The sequence below is a fragment of the Serinus canaria genome, chromosome 3, assembly GCF_022539315.1.
Source record: "Serinus canaria isolate serCan28SL12 chromosome 3, serCan2020, whole genome shotgun sequence".
In the NCBI taxonomy this organism is placed as follows: domain Eukaryota; kingdom Metazoa; phylum Chordata; class Aves; order Passeriformes; family Fringillidae; genus Serinus; species Serinus canaria.
In genome coordinates this window covers 65383495-65399523 of record NC_066316.1, presented here as the reverse complement: position 1 = coordinate 65399523, position 16029 = coordinate 65383495, and the positions used below count along the sequence as shown (strand labels likewise).

The window sequence follows — 16029 nt, the reverse complement described above, 5'->3', positions numbered from 1 at the left end:
AGGTTAGCAAAAGCTGTGATTAACAGAGCTGTGCTGCTGCTCTTTGCTGAATTCATTCCTCTTACTGCCTACTGGTAAATTTTCCTGATGTGACCATAAGTGTCATTATCCATATCAGATTGATAAACATGAACACTAGCATCACTCATTAAAGCAATAGATGGAGGTGGGGAGGCATATTCATTGCTAATATGTAATCACAGTACTTTAAGGAACTGTAGAAAATAACTTGCATTTATAGCACACCACTGCCAAAAAGGTGGGTTAGGTGTTTTAACAGATGGCTTTCCAGCCTCTTTTTAAAGACCTGCACTGACAAAGATCATACAACTTCCTTGGCAGCTTTTCCAGTGCATCAGTACCACTCAAACCAGAAACCTTCTTATCATTTCTAATCTAGGTTTAAAGAACTGTAAGATTATTGCTTCTTGACTCATTGACCTGTGTCTCAGAGGACAGATTATTTCTTTTTTATTTTTTTGCCCCAAGCATGAGCTTTCTACATGCTTGAAGACTGTTATTATTTCGGTCTTAGATTTGTGTTTAAGCTGTCAAATCCCCCACTGTTTTCCATGAAGCCTTCCCCTCACACCCATGCCTTGACCTCTCACACTTGCTGTTGGAGGACCACTGTCATTTGTGGCTGTGGAACTGCCCGTTTCACTTCTGGTTCGTCTTTTAAAAGTTTTGTCTAGAAATTTAAGAAGGTTTCAATAACTAGACAAAAGGAAAAAATTAATAACTGAGCCTTGTGCTCCCGATAGCCGTGGTGTCTAAACCAGGGCCCGGTTCTTGGTAGCAGGGGGTTGCGGTGCTTTCAGGTGACGGCGGCGCCGCCGCCCCCGCGGTGCCCGTGCCGGTGCCCGTGCCGGTCCCACGGGACTCTCGCTCCCGGGGCCCCACCTCGCTAGATGGCACCACCGGCCCGATGGACCGGAGAGGGAAGGAGCGCCGGGAAAGATGCGCTCCTGCTCTGGGAAGTTGCTCTCTGTCTCTTTCCGCAGCCGTGTGGCCGGACTATTGAGATGGAGAACAAATAGGCACACGTGGAGGCCTCGCTTCCTCCAGCTGTGCTGGCTTCTTAGAGACAGTGAACGCCTTTATACTGCCTTTCACTGCGCGGTCTGAATGTACCCCGACTCCTTGTCATTTCAGCTCTTTGAGCCTTATCCTGGTGGCCCTTCTTGGTACATCTTCCTGTTAATGTTTCTTTAATACACAGGGACTGAAAATATGCTTCTGCAGCCAGATCTATGCAGCTCTGTAGGCAAGAACCATGAAAAGCACTTGGTATGTGTGTGATTGGAGAGCTGTATTAACAGGATAGCTAGGGGGAGATCCCAGGCAAGAAGAGTAAGGTTTTCATTTTATGTATTAAAATGTGATGGTAAACATAGCAGCAGGTGGTCCATCACCTACAGCACAAGTAGTAATTGTTGAGCACTACTTTTAAGTTGTAAAAATAATGAGATCCCAGAAAGCACATGGCTGGTAACTTTGTGTATACACAGGGTAGCCATAAACATGAAAGGAGAATAGCCTGTCACAAATCTTCCCTGGTCACACTCTTCTCTAATGTCTTGTTTTCTGACAGGTTTTTCTGATACAATTTTAAATGCCCAAATTTACACAGTTCTTCTCCCTACCCCATTCTTGTGGTGCTTGTTGCTTGCAGATTCCCACTGCTATCAGATTGTTCTTGAAGTGTGCATGTGGCATCTGTATAGGAATTTTATGTAGGAAGTAAAATGAGTCTGCTTACAGCTCTTGGTCCATCTGTACCCATTTGGGAAGTTTGCAGCTGTAGACCTGGAGGTTGGAATTAACACCATTTGTTCTTGTCAGTGCACAGTGTCTTGGGAGACAGAAAATGATTATTTCTTGTTTTAATAAAAAAATATTGGTTTTCTTTAACATACATATATACATATCTCTGTTTATGTGTTAGTATCTACATGTGCAAATATAAGAGCTAGATGATGCTGCTGCTGCTGCTTCCAGGAAACACATTTCTGAGAACTTAAACTTTTTTCTTACTGCAAGAAGTGCCTCAAAGTAGCTGGTCCTTTCAAAGCTTCAAAAAGAGTTTCATCTCTTGTCCAGAGCTATTTTAATTTGAGATCTCAGAAGTAGGGATTACCTGTAATGTCTTCTTGGTGGAGCAGGACAGCTGAGTAGGGTTTTTAGTTTATCAGCAGCTGTAGTCTGTGTATCATTGTAAAATATCTATCTTCTGTATTTTATTTTCTTCATCGTGCACTTTATTTCCACACCAAGCATAAAAGAACATTTTGCATAAGCTGATGGACTCAAGTAACCTTCATCAGATTCACAATTCAATATTTTACTTCCTGCCACATTAGACTGCAGCAGCATCCTGAACAGATCTTATTTCCCACCTACTTAGCTGCATTCAGTTGAACAAAATTTCCTCCTTCCATCCTAAATTGTTTTGCAGTTTTTTAGGATGTCTTTACCAGGGGATTATTTTAAAGGTATGTGAATTGACAGCAGGTAGAGTTTAACAGGCATCTATTTAAGTGTGAAAAATTTGTTGGGAAAGTTGGTGTTGAGTGCAAGTAGTTGTAATGTATGTAGAAGAAAAAATCTCAAATATGGCAAGTTTGTATGATAAATATGTGTATAAGGATGAGTAACTTCAGCAGTCTAAGTATAGGTGAAGATGGAGATTTCCAGAATTTTATTGGTAATTTCCCACTGATAGGTTGTCTTCCTGTAAGTATTAATACCATGATCATATTTATTTAACAAATGATCCATGTAAATCTTTAACAGGAGGAAAAAATGTGGGTTATGTTGGCTTGAGCAATCACTATGCCAGTTTTCAGTCTTTTACTTCCAAGCATAAATAAGTATGTTGCATAAATCCTATCAGAAGACATTCTTGACAATGGAACAAAGCAGATTTTCCCACCTGGAGATTGTTCCCTTTAATTGTTCACACAGTGCAGTAGGGAGGATCTGGGGAATCAGACTAGTTTAACTGAATGTTTGTCCAGCACAGGATAGTTACCTCTGCACAAGTTTACTGTGCAGCCCATGGGCTGTGGGAGTGTCATCAGAAATTGATTGGTTTCATACAGTTTGATAAATCTGGTCTGTTATGCTGCTAACTAGCATGGTAATGTAAAGCAAGGAAGTGAATTCTTTTGAGAAATAAATAATTTCTTCTAAAATATACCAACAGATCCGGTCCTGCCTCCAAAGTACATCCTTCCTGCTTTGTAGTGCTCTGGGGAAACATTGCTACAAATAAATCTAAATATATATTGATATAAATATTGACAAAATAAATATTGATAAAAATATTAGCATAAAAGCAGGAGGAAAATAAAAAACAAGGAAAGAAAGAAATACTCCCTCCAAGACTGGTGTATATAAAACTTTGGAAGATCATTCAAACTAGCTACATCAAGACAACTTCCTTACAAGTGACATGTGTCAGCAGTCATAGTGAAGTCAGGCTGCAGACTTTGCCACATACCAGTGCTTCTCATAACTTCTTTGATTTGTGTTCTTACCCTCTTCTAAAGGAAGGGATTTGCAAGCTTGGGATGAGATGGGGTAAGGACTGCAGAGTGGGGCTTACTCTGGCTGTGGGAGCAGTTAAATCAGCCATTTGGGAACACCAGTAAGAACAGAAAACATGAAAACAGCCTGATTTCTTTTTCAGTGTCCATGGACCTCAGTAAGAAGTAGGAATAACACTGCATGCAAAAGCCATGCCAGCATCTGGCTGTGGCATTTGAGCCATGATGTTTCTGCATCCAGGACACTGCTGATGTGGTGGGAGATGAGGCCAAGCTAGCAAGCAGGAGGGTAAAGATTGTAGGCAGATTGAATGGGGTTCTTCTTGATAGGAAATGGTGGGTGGTATCAGGAAATGGGACTTTTTAAGCTTGCTTGAAAAGTTTTTTGGGGAAAAGTTGTTGGCAAGCTATGTTTTCAAGAAATTATACAGCCTCACCTTGAAGCTGACTTTGATTAGAACCAGCCCTTAATCCTTGCACAGCCTTGAGGTTCTGGGCTGTCCATGAGAGGTCTTTGGTTCTACTCCCTGCTACACAGGGGGAAGAAGGGGGTGATGTTCAGCTAATAAATGTCAGAGCAGTAATAGCTTCTAATATATACATTAGGACTTCCCTTTAAATACAGCTAAAGGTCCTGTGCTATCCTGACAGCCTTTGTCATGGGAACCTCACCTCAGAAAGGAGGGAGAGTGGTGGTTCCTGCCTTGTAATATTAGGCCAGAAGAAACAACGTCTGCTTTTAGCTTCCTTAGGAAAATTTTTAGTCAATCAGACCCTTTTTCGTTGGAGACCTATCTTTAGCTACCAAAGCATTTTAAATCTTGCAGTAAATTTCTCACAGGCCACAGGAGTAGAAAATAAGTAGAAGAGGAAATGACCCGTGAAATATTTGCAGAGGTGATGTTTTGTGTGTGTTCTGCTGAAATGTTTCCTTCAGTGCATTAAGTGTTTATATAGCACTGCAGCCACTATTAATCCAAGTAGTCATGTTTTTCCTAGCCCACCACGGACTCTTACCTTATGGCCACCCCCTTGAAATTAATCAAAGTGAGCACAGAGTTGTCATCACTGGAAAACAGTTTATTATTTTAGAAAATGTGATCTATTTCTGCCTGACCAGAACTGGATGTTGCTAAAAATATTGAGAATGTTAATGTTACATGGGCAGTAAACATCTTATGTGACAGATACACAGGCAAAAGAAGCAAATGAAGACCCAGCTGATCCTGTAGTTCAACTGGTAATATGTGATTAGTTCAAAACTCAAGTGGCACATGCAGAGTTCTTACACTGTCATCATAAAAATGCCTACTTTTCTGAGAATACAGAAGGAAAAATTTTTTCTTCACTTTGGTTTGACACCCTAATGTATGTTCCTTATTTAAAACTTTGCATTGTTAATAGAATGAAACCAATCCTTAGTACTGGTTTGGTTTTCGCTTCTCCTCATATTTCCTACCTCCTCTCTTCTGTCTGTTTTTCAGGGGTTTTTTTTTTCCCTTTTCTGTCACACTTCTGTTTAATTTGTATATGCAGGAGCAGCTTGAAAGATCCTGGTGTGTAAGCAGCTACTCATATATCCGGTACATAAGTTAATTCTTAGCTACAACAAGCAGAGGTTCATTGGGTTGCAAAATTCAGCTTCATGACAGGCAGAAGCTCCCTGAGGTGTTATTCTGAATTTCTGGTCTCCACTGGCCAATTCACCCATGCTCCTTTTTCCCCCTCTTTTATCATAGAAATGCTGCTTCACTCTTTTTTTCAGGTGAGAATGAGAGATTTGGTACCATAATACTAAAATCTCCTGTGTCTCCAAACTTAGTATCCTCTTTTTGTGTCTGCTCCTAATAAATGAAGAAGTGTAAATAGCTGGTGTTCTTCCTGCCTGAACTGGACCAGGATGTTTAACCCTTTGGCCTTTTAAGAAATGGCACCGTTTTTGTAAAGAATTTCTCCATCTTTCTAATGAATTGAGACAGTTGTAGAAAACATGAAAGTTCAAAATATTTTATATCTATCACTTTTCCTTTTTGCTCTTATGACATTTGCCTCTTCCTAACCTCCTATCTTCCAGGACTGTCATCCTTTTATTCTGTTTTTAAAAGTTTTTATCTCCTGGGGGAAGGAGAGGATGATTTATCTCTTCCTGCTGCTCCCTGTTCCTGATATCTGCCTCGTCCCAGGCCTCCAGAATGTAACCATATTTTGTCCAGTCATTCCTGCGTCACCATTATCTTTTCTTATCTTGCTTTATGTAAACATTTCCTTCCCTCTGTCTCTCATTTTGCTTCTGCTGCTCCTACTAGAACACACACTTCAGCTTAAATGAAAGGCAGTAAAAGACAACTTGCCTGATGCAATTTTAACCATCACCCCCTTTCTCTTCTACTTGCTTTCATTTGATGAAATTTAAATTCTTTTGCATAATCTTCTGTGATGAAGTTACTTTTCTTGTGTTTCTGTTGAATGTTCATGGTAGTTGTTGTATTTGTTTATTTAGACAGGAGAAGAAGACGGCAACAGTGGTCAAAGAAGTGTCTCTGTTCACTCTAAAAACATGAAGTGCTGTAAGGCCACAGTGGATAGGAATATAGTTGTCTGTATCATTGCTGATTATAACATTTATTGCAGCTGTTACCTGCAAGCCAGCATTTAGACTGGCTTGTAGGTAACATGCAGGCTTGCAAATTAATAACTGTTACCTGCAAGCCAGCATTAAGACAAAAATTAGGGAAGAACTAGAAGTTCTTTCTTATGGCAGAGCTGCAGAAAATTTGGTTATGTGTATTAATAGCTAAGCTACCATATTGCCTTTGAATTTAAAAGAGAGAAAATACACATTTCCAAATATTACTTTCATTGTAAGAGATTGTCAGTTAAAGCCCCTAAATACAAGCTAAAAATTGGTAGTGTAAAGTTTATTCTTCTTGGCTGAATTCTAGGGATTTTTTTTAGCCTCATACTTCTCTGCTTGGCTAAATTGTATAAATAGCAGATAAATTATTTTTAATTTAATCAAGTAGGTTCCCCTTAGAATCAGCAACAATACTAAGAAAAAAAAACTGTTCCTGTGTTTTAGTTCTGGACTAAGACCTTGCCAGAAAGGTGCCTCTTGAACATTTGCCCACTTTATAATACTAATAGCAGTTAAGGGATGAAAACTGCAGTGAAAACTGTTCTGGCAGTGCAGATTTACTGACGTGGAATCCAAAGGAGTCCAGGGCCAGTGGGTGTGAACTGACCCTGCCAGGGAGAAGCAGTGTAATGCAGAGCACAGGAGAAATCCAGAATTATTTTTTCCACAAATACAGGTATTATATTAGAACATCAAACTGCATACTTCAATAAAATAATTTTGTGACTATAGTTGAGGGGAGTCGTTGGCTTAAGGACTGGATTATTATCTGTGCTGGAAGACACCACAAGCATTGTGCAGCCTCTCTCTTAGTATGGTCTGGGGGTTCTGCATTTCCAGCATTTCCAGCTACATAATTCCCATCACACTTGCTATCACAGCTCTCACAGTTAAACTACAATGTCAGATGAATGTCAGATTAAAAGTCAGATTAAATGTCAAATTAAAATGTCAGGTAAGACAAGAAAAATTGAACTCCAAACTGGACATGAAAGGAACATCTGATGATATAGATAGAAGAAATTATATTGCTTTGAAAATACACCAGGATGTTGATCTGATAAGAGGCTCTGCCAGGATCTTCATATGTGGTGGTTCTAGACAATTCATTTTAATTGCTTCTATTTCCATCTTCAGCTTAAAGAGAATTTTTATTTTTTTTCTGAAAGGATACTTAGTGGAAATGCAAGTAATTGTTTTTGAAAGTATATTTGGGAGATTATTATAAATCCCTTCAGAGGCTAGTTGCTTATTTGCTATTCCAGGCTGTAATTCAGAGGTTTGAGATAAACTTCATGTTGTTTAGTAACAAGAATGGAAATTGAAAAAATTGCATTTGTTCCATACTGACATATACATAATACATTCCAAGGTTGTGTATAAAATGCTTAGATATTTACTTTCCTCCTCCACATAGTGGGATTAAGTTTTCTCATAAAATCACAGGGGGTAAATATGTTAATTGTTACATTGATTGTCAGGGGCTTCTTGTTTTGATTTTTTTTATTAAATAGTTCTTTGTATTTTGTGTAAGTGTTCACACTGCCAAAGAGCCAGAGGTTACTAATGAAGGCTTTGGCATGCTTGAAGGTAACTGAAAACAACAGAGAATTTGAGGTGAAAGCTGGGACAGTTGTTTTGTGAATGTTTTGCTTTCACTGATTTATGGGTATGTTTTAATATATGTCAATGTCCATATAACTGTATGTTAAGTGATATTCATAAAACAGAGAGAAAAAAAGTAAAGCTTTTATTTTAGGCAGTGTACAGATAACAAACCATCAGTTGTCGATCTGGCAGTGACCACAAGTCCCCCACTTTGATACACTGAATTTGCGGACCAAGAAAACTTTCCTAAAGTTTGCTTATATTTCCATTTATAGGAGTATTTTCTAATTTGGATGGCCCATAAACATTGTCAGGGAGGTTTTACAGGCTGGAGAAATTTCTTATTTCTCCAGAACAGTGTTACTCTGATGAACTACTTCATTGTTTTTCAAGAATCAAGCTGTATGACATTTGCATAATCACTTCTTTTTGCTTTCCTCTGTTGTCTCTGATAAAATTACTTCTTTTCTGATTTCTCACTGGTGCTTTGTTTAAGAGAGATTTCTTCTTATTGTTTGTTTGCTTTAGAAAAAATAGTAAAACCTATGTCATAAGGGGAAAAATGGCTTCATTGGTCATTGAGTAATCATTCCATTTGATTTTGAAGGCTCGACATGATGCTGTTTGTCCATCACATGTTAAAGCTTCCACAATTCTTTCTGCCAACAAGGTGCCTGTGGCTCTGCTATACTCATCAAAATTGGCTCCTGCCCTGGGTTAATGAGCAAGTTTTTTGGCTTTTATTTTATTTGGCTCTCAATGAACTCTTGCAAGCTTTGGTGATTAAACTCATTTACAGGTGTGAGTTTGTATTCCACCAAACTGTCTTCACCAGATACAACAGTATGTTAGGAATTCAGTCAAACCCTGCTTTCCTGGGCCGTGCTGGCCTAATTACAGTAGAGTATGCTTTAATGAGGATTCTTCTGAGCTGCCTCTGCCTGATATGGCACACAGCCCAGAGGCAAATTTCAGATCCCAGTGTCAAGAACTGATTCATTGCTTGTCTGCAATTAACAGCTGGGCTTCAGGGTCTAGATAGAAAGCTAGAATAAGACTCTCTTTCAGCTCATGTATTGAACCCAGAGTTGTTGACCTTTTCCAGTGCAGATGTAGCTCAAAGGTCAAATATAATAGATTTGTCACATAGAAGATACTGCACAGTTTATGGAGAAATAAGACAGTTTTGATTAAATTAACTCAAAGGCTTTAAATTACACATTAAATAATGGTCACAGACAGTAGAAGGGATTTCATAAGGACAGAAAAACAAAGAGCATCCAAGAGTAAAACATCTTTTCATCTGAGAGTGATAAGAGTGATAGGTCGCTGGTTATATTAATGAACTTTGCCATCTTTATTTCAATTGTTTGTACCTGTAAGAGCTAATGCTAAGCCTGCTTTGTTTGTGTGTCCCCCTTCCTTCTCATCTAATATTGTGCACTTTCCAAAACACAAAAAAAAAAAAACTGTCATAGGATAGCATATTAATTATTATTGCTAGTTATAATATGGAGAGAAAAAAAAAATGCAGGTTCTGCTCCTAGAAACTCTATTGCTCATCCCAAACAATAGTCATGCCTCAGGAAAGAAGGAAGGAAAACACAACAGGAAACCTTCTTTCATAAATCTGCTTTGTTTAATCAAAATATCATTGTTCTTGGCTAGTTCTCAAGGCAAATGTCATGGCATCCCATAATGCTGGCTGCAGGAACAGGCTTGTATCCCTGGAAGACACTGTTACACAGCCTGACCTACATACAGGGAAGAATTGGAAAAGTGGCCTGGTTGTGAGTTGGGAGGTTTTGTTTGAGAGACTCTTCTCAGATAAACCAGCCTACTCTTTTGGAAGAAATCTTCCAAGTAGTAGTACAGAATAATACATTTTTGTCTCCTGTCTCATTCCAGGGATAACAGCCAATTTGAATCTTCTTTTGGAAGACTTTTGTTCCCTGCCATCTGTAGATGTTTGAATGTGTAGTGTATGGAACAATGTTTAGCACCCAGCATCTTTCAGTCATTCTTTGACATACTGTTTCAAACATGCATGTTCTCTTCCATTAAATAGCTAAAGTTCAAGTGGTTTAAATCTTATTTTTTCAAACTAGAGAACAGCATTACTCACATACCAGAAGGCTAAGTAATGTCTGGGATTTATTAAATCATTCAGCAAAGTTGACCACAGACAGTTGCATATAGAACAAGTGCTGGAAGAAAAATAATCTATGATGATGTTCATTATAATATAACTCACACAGACTGAGAGCCAAATACTTGGTATCATTTCTGTCTCTACAATTATTATATTTCTTTTTAAACCTTTAACTAGCTTGACAGTTTTGGTTACAGAGGGTTTGAGCACAGAAGAAACATGTAGGGAAATTTAATGTTAATTTGACATCTTGGTAAAGCAGCTATGGGCTGTAACAAGATGAATATTTATTGGTGACTTTAATGAATAGGTAACTTCTACTGCCAAGTTAGTGTTGTTGCACACTTTCAAAAATCTTATATTCCAAGTGTATTTGCAAAATTCTGTTGCTGTTTTATTTGGCAAAAAGAACTTTATTGAAGCTGATATTGGAACAGGACAGTTTTTTGCATCTGTTCCTAGTACTCCAAATACTTACGAGTTTTTGCCCATGGATCAACCTTGCATAGATAAAGTGCTACTTGAGAAAAATGCAAAAATAGTAAAATGGATGTTACTGATCAGTTAATGCTAAGGTGAAATGTCAGAAATAGGTGAACAGGTGTTCTTTGGAATTTTAGGCGCTTACTACTTTCTAAACATTTAGCTCATTTTACAATCACAAATTGAGTATCCAAAATTTGAGCAAAGTCAAAAAGAAATAATTATTTCCTGCATGAAACTGAAATCTGAAATTTCTTGGCTATTAACTATTATGAGGAAAAGAACATCAAACAAAGTAATTATGAAAATTCCACAATAAAAAAAGTCATGCAAACTTATTTCTGCAATCCTCATGGTTTGATTGGGGGTTTTGGTTTCTATTCTGTTACAGCCCAGAGAAAATGTTAAACTTTGCTTTGCCTTATTTTAATTGTGTTGTTTGCACATAAAAGGATATTTGTTGTGTGGATTAAGTGGTTTGTGAGCAGGATTGGATAACATAATTATGTTTTCATTTTTTTAGAAGACTGTGGGATGTATTTCCCAGAAGTGAAAAATCATCCAGACAAATATTTACAAAGATGTCCCGAGTCTGTAAAAAAGTGGCTGAAACAACTGAAGAATGCTGGGAAAATTCTGCTGTTAATTACCAGTTCTCACAGTGACTACTGCAGGCTTCTGTGTGAACATGTTCTTGGGTAAGTGCAAAGTCCATTTCAAATTATATCTGCCCATCAGCAGCTGGAGATCAGCCTGAGTTATTGAGAAGCTAATTTGAGTTTTGTTTACGTATGATGAATTATTTGGTTCTGAGTTTTCCACTGGGCCCCTCTCTAGTAGAGTGCTACAGGAGAGACAAAGAGTAGAGTGTTTTTACTTTGATACAAAGTAGTCCATCTGGTCTGTCTGCGAGCCTGTGATCTGTATCTGACCCACAGCACACTTATAACCTGCATCCTTTTGGAGGCATCGTGATGGGATTGAAGATGCCAGGGAATTATCTTTCAGGCCAACATCCTATGCACCATCTGATTCCTAATTTTATTGTAAACTTTTGCTACACTGTCTTATTTAAGCCACTTCCTTTCTTGCTTCTCCAGTAGTGAGTGCAACTACTAGTGCTATTGTATTTTCTTGCAGCAAATTTACAGGAAAATCTTACCATTACTTTTTTCCATTAGTGGTTTTCAAATGATGGCTGTGCACAAGAAATGTGCTTCATCACAGCAGAAAAGATAAAACAGGCAGTTCATTGCACTTGGCAACTAACTAAAATTGTGGTTGCTGATCCCAACAGCTGTTTTTAGCATAATGTTAAGAACATGGCTGGTCAAGTCAAATTCAGTGACATTCAGCAGAACTATCACTTACCTAGGAAAAGAAAAAAATCGGTGATGTAAATAGTGAGGTGGGTGACAGAGTGAGACTGTTTATTTATTATTAATCAAAGAAATGTAGTTCAATGTGACCGTACCTTGGCTATCAGGATATGCCAGGGAAGAGCAGAATGAATACAGCAACACTGTAAGAAAACCACAGGTAAGTTAAAAGACAGAGCTATCTTCCAAAACCAGTTCTGCCACTATCACTTCTCTTTTGTACTCTCTAGGCTAAATGCTAAAATGAAGCATCAACTGTGCCAGTTCTCACTGCTTTGCATGAGCATTATACTTGCTCATTTGAGGAACAAATCTACCTCCTGACAAAAAGCAATTCTCTTTTATGAGCAAGATGCTTGTGAATTAACTCTTTTGTGTAAATCTGTCTAGTTATTTCCTAAATGAAAATTTGGTATAAATTAAATTCTTGGCCACATAAAATGATTTTGGCTTTCTTTTCCTTGGTGAATAGTGTTCAGCTGTAGAAATCCTGCTGGAAGACAGTAAGCAAGATATCAGAAATGATCAGTTGCCTTTCAAAACACCAAAAAAGATATCCTGCTAGAAGGATAGTGTCACTCTCTCTTTCCACAAAAGAGTGGGATGTTCTATGGTATTTATTAGAATCATATTTTCCAGTGATTCATGCAGTGTGGCTTTCAAGTAGCTTTTGGAGAACTGAGTACTCCACTGTCCATTTTAGACTTTAATGAAGTGGGATTATTTTCCTGAAAAATCTAAACTTTTTAGTGGTTTTGTTTGTTCCATGCCTCTATATCAGACACAAATATTCTTCATACCTGTGCTGCTTTTTGCTGTACTGGAATATAGTTTCGGTTCACACCTATTATCTCTGCCCTTAACTTTATTTGACCAGGCTAACTGGTTTTTATTCTTGACGTTAACACTGCATTTTATTCTTAATATCAACACTTAAGAATTGCACCTACATAATCCTTTATTAATTTCTATTTTTTCTCCTTTCAGTTAATCAATATGATACTGAGAAGCCCAAAATTGTATAGTAGGAAATAAAAAAACCCATAATGATAAATATGAAAAACAGAGAGGCATGTAAAATTTTAGCCTCTTACTCATAATATCCTTACCTTGTAACTGTTTACTTTTTTGCATTTTAGTAAAGAAGCTCCTTTTTGGCGAAGAAATTATTGCCTTCATAAAACCTGTGCTGGGAAATTCATGCTTAAGTGTATCATTTACCATTTCGTGAGCAAAATATCCCAATTGTGCTCATCTGACAAAATTGTCCTTAACTAGAACACATTTTGGCAGGGAGAGGAAGTATAGGGAAAAACTTCATTTTGAAATAAAATTACAGCTGTTTCCCAGCCAGAGTGCAGACATACGGCTGGGATCAGTATATAAGACATGCAAACCTTACAAAGCAAGTGCCAGTTCATTCACACAGCAGCATCATGGTGTGACTTTTCAGTCTTACCAACCACAAGGATGCTGCCCAGTTAACTGAACATTTAAGTGTTGGCAGGAGCACACCTAAAGATGAGTCAATCATCACATAGACACTGAAGCCAAGTGTATTTCACTTTTTCGGGAATGTTAGCCACCTCAAAGTGAGGAACTTTTTGAAGCTGGTCATTTTGTTTCCCTCTGCGGTTAGTGGAGAGAAACCACTGGGCATTATCCTTGGCAATTCATTCTGCATTGTAGAATTATGTCTGAAATAAGTGGGATGAATTACCTTTCAAGAATGTGGATGTTTCTCCACTGGCTCTGTCTGTGGTGTCAACACTATCTGAATTCAGAGTGCAACTTTTAGAAGGTGAAAGTTATGATACATGTATAAGATACATCCTGCCCATTGTGCTAGCTACTTACTGTAACCACAGGCCACTGTACCAATCACAGGCAGCAAGTGGAACAGATTTGCTTTATGTATCATGTTACATAATAATGTAACACAAAGTCTCTCATAAAAACAGTAGCTTTGTGCATGAGATTGAATATATTGTTTCAAAAAAGGCCACAGATGCATCTCCGCACACGAAGCAGTTTTTCAACAGATCAGTAAAAAGTTACCAATTCTTTTGAAAAGCCTGTTTTTTCTGTTTCAATTTTTTTAAACAAAGCACTTGCCACTTTGCCCACAAATCAGAGAATCAGAATCATTTAGGTTGGAAAAGACCTTTGAAATCATTGAGTCCGAGCATTAACCAAGCACCTCTGTGTTTTCCACTAAGTCATATCACCAAGTGCCACATCCACACATTATTTGAACACTTCCAGGGATAGTCACTCCACCACTACCCTGGGCAGACTTTTCCAATACCTCACCACCCTTTCTGTGAAGAAATTTTTTGTAATATCAAATCTAAACCTCCTCTGGTACAACTTGAGCCCATTTCCTCTCATGCTCTCACTTTTTTTTTTTCAATTGTTCTTTGTTGTGCTGCTGAAATGCTTGCTTTGTTTTGCAAATTCAAGCTTAATTTACCTGTAGATGGATTATTTGCACCAGGTGCTAATTTGAAAAGTTTATCTCTGTTGATACTTTTCACCTGAGGACAGAAGAACCCAGCAAACCCTGTTGGCTCAGCATCTGGAATCTTCCACATGGAAGCATATTTTAAAAACACATCATTGTAATATTTGATACTGGTTATTTTAAAAAGGCAAAGGTTTACATATGGTCACAAGTGGAAAAAAATAAGACAAAGCTAACATTTCATTAGAGAAAGGAAATTTAAAGGACTTTTAAGACTGGAATGTAATTTTGAGCACAGCCCAAAAGCTGTCTCTCATAGGGAGAGCATTCAGTTTTTGATAAGATATCTCAGACCCATGGAAGATCATGAATTATTTGAAAATGATATAGTTAATAGGTTTCCTTCCAGCAAACTTCCTCTACTGCTGATAGCATTTCAGTGCCTGTGTCTATCCTGGACTTGACATCTGTGATTTCTTTGTTCCATGCAAGAGTATACATCACTTTTTGGATGTTATAGGCAATGAAGTCACCTAAGCAATGAAATATTTCTAATAAAACAAAGTGTGTCATAGATGAGGAATGTTTTCTTACATACCATGATGAGACATTCAAACCCATTTAAACTGATGGGATTTCCACAGTTCAGATAACAATCTGTATATATGGACCAAATGATCTTCAAAAAATCCGAATTTAATTGTGGGATTCAGCTGGCAGATGAAGACTTGAAGCTGGTGGCTGTTTATTTGTAGCCACATGTCCAACTTCCCTGTAACCAGCAGGGATGTAGTGAAAGCAGCCAGAGGAGTCTGAAGAGGGAATCAGCTATCAAAATGGTGCTTCAGTTTTGGAATAGGTGAGATTACACTCTAGTTTCCATTGGCTGTAAATTAGATCTCTGTTGTCTGCCAAGGGCACCCTAGGCCTGTGCACTTTCAGTATGGATACCTATAATATTAAGCACCTGTGGTTAAGTGTCTTGAGTTACTTCCTACCCCATCACTTCACATATTCTTCTTTGAAAAGAAAATCTCTCATTTACAATTTTCGGTCCATGTCTATGCATATGTTGCCATCTCAGATTAAAAAAAGTCATCTGTTACAAGTTCTCCTGAGATCAAGGAACATCTTTTTCCAAATAATGAGCATTCCCCAAGATAACTCACTGTGGGTTTGACTCTTTTGACAGCCTTAGGAAAAGAAGAATAATAGTGACATTGAACAAGCATTGAAAAAAATTAAAAGTGACAGAAGCAAGTGCCTTGAAGAATTACTCTGATATTTTCTTAAGTCTTACAGAGTATTTCATGACATTTTAAGTAATTTGTTAGTTTAATTAATCACATTTACTTTACTTTCCAGGAATGATTTCAGAGAGTATTTTGACATTTTGATCACAAATGCTTTGAAACCTGGTTTCTTCTCCCATACACCAAATCAAAGACCTTTCCGAACTCTTGGTAAGTTGCAGCTGTAAGTCCCTTCTCATCTGCTTACTTCTGGGGGAAAAAAAAAAAAAAGAAAGAAAATTAAGGCAACACTGTCAGTGGGGTGGGAAGTGCACTAAAATTCTGTTAAGACTGAGGAGCACTGAGAAATTAAAAATTGCATTGTTGAGGACAATTAAAAGGCGGGGCTGTGATAGTAATTAAAATTACATGGGGGCTCAGATATTTCATCATTAATGAAAAAAAAGCTGTATTGTGCTCACGGGGTCATGCAGAGAAAACAAAATTTAGTTCTGGGAAAAAAAC

The 16029-nt window shown here is 37.8% G+C and overlaps 1 protein-coding gene across 1 annotated transcript in view; it reads left to right on the top strand.

The window, feature by feature from the left end:
- The window catches only part of NT5DC1 (5'-nucleotidase domain containing 1), a 125881-nt gene that overhangs the window by 70206 nt on the left and 39646 nt on the right, over nt 1-16029 (top strand). The window contains exons 7-8 of the mRNA XM_009092826.4: nt 10953-11127; nt 15638-15735. Of these exons, the coding sequence (XP_009091074.3) occupies nt 10953-11127; nt 15638-15735 (273 nt within the window). The remainder of the gene's footprint in view (nt 1-10952; nt 11128-15637; nt 15736-16029) is intronic.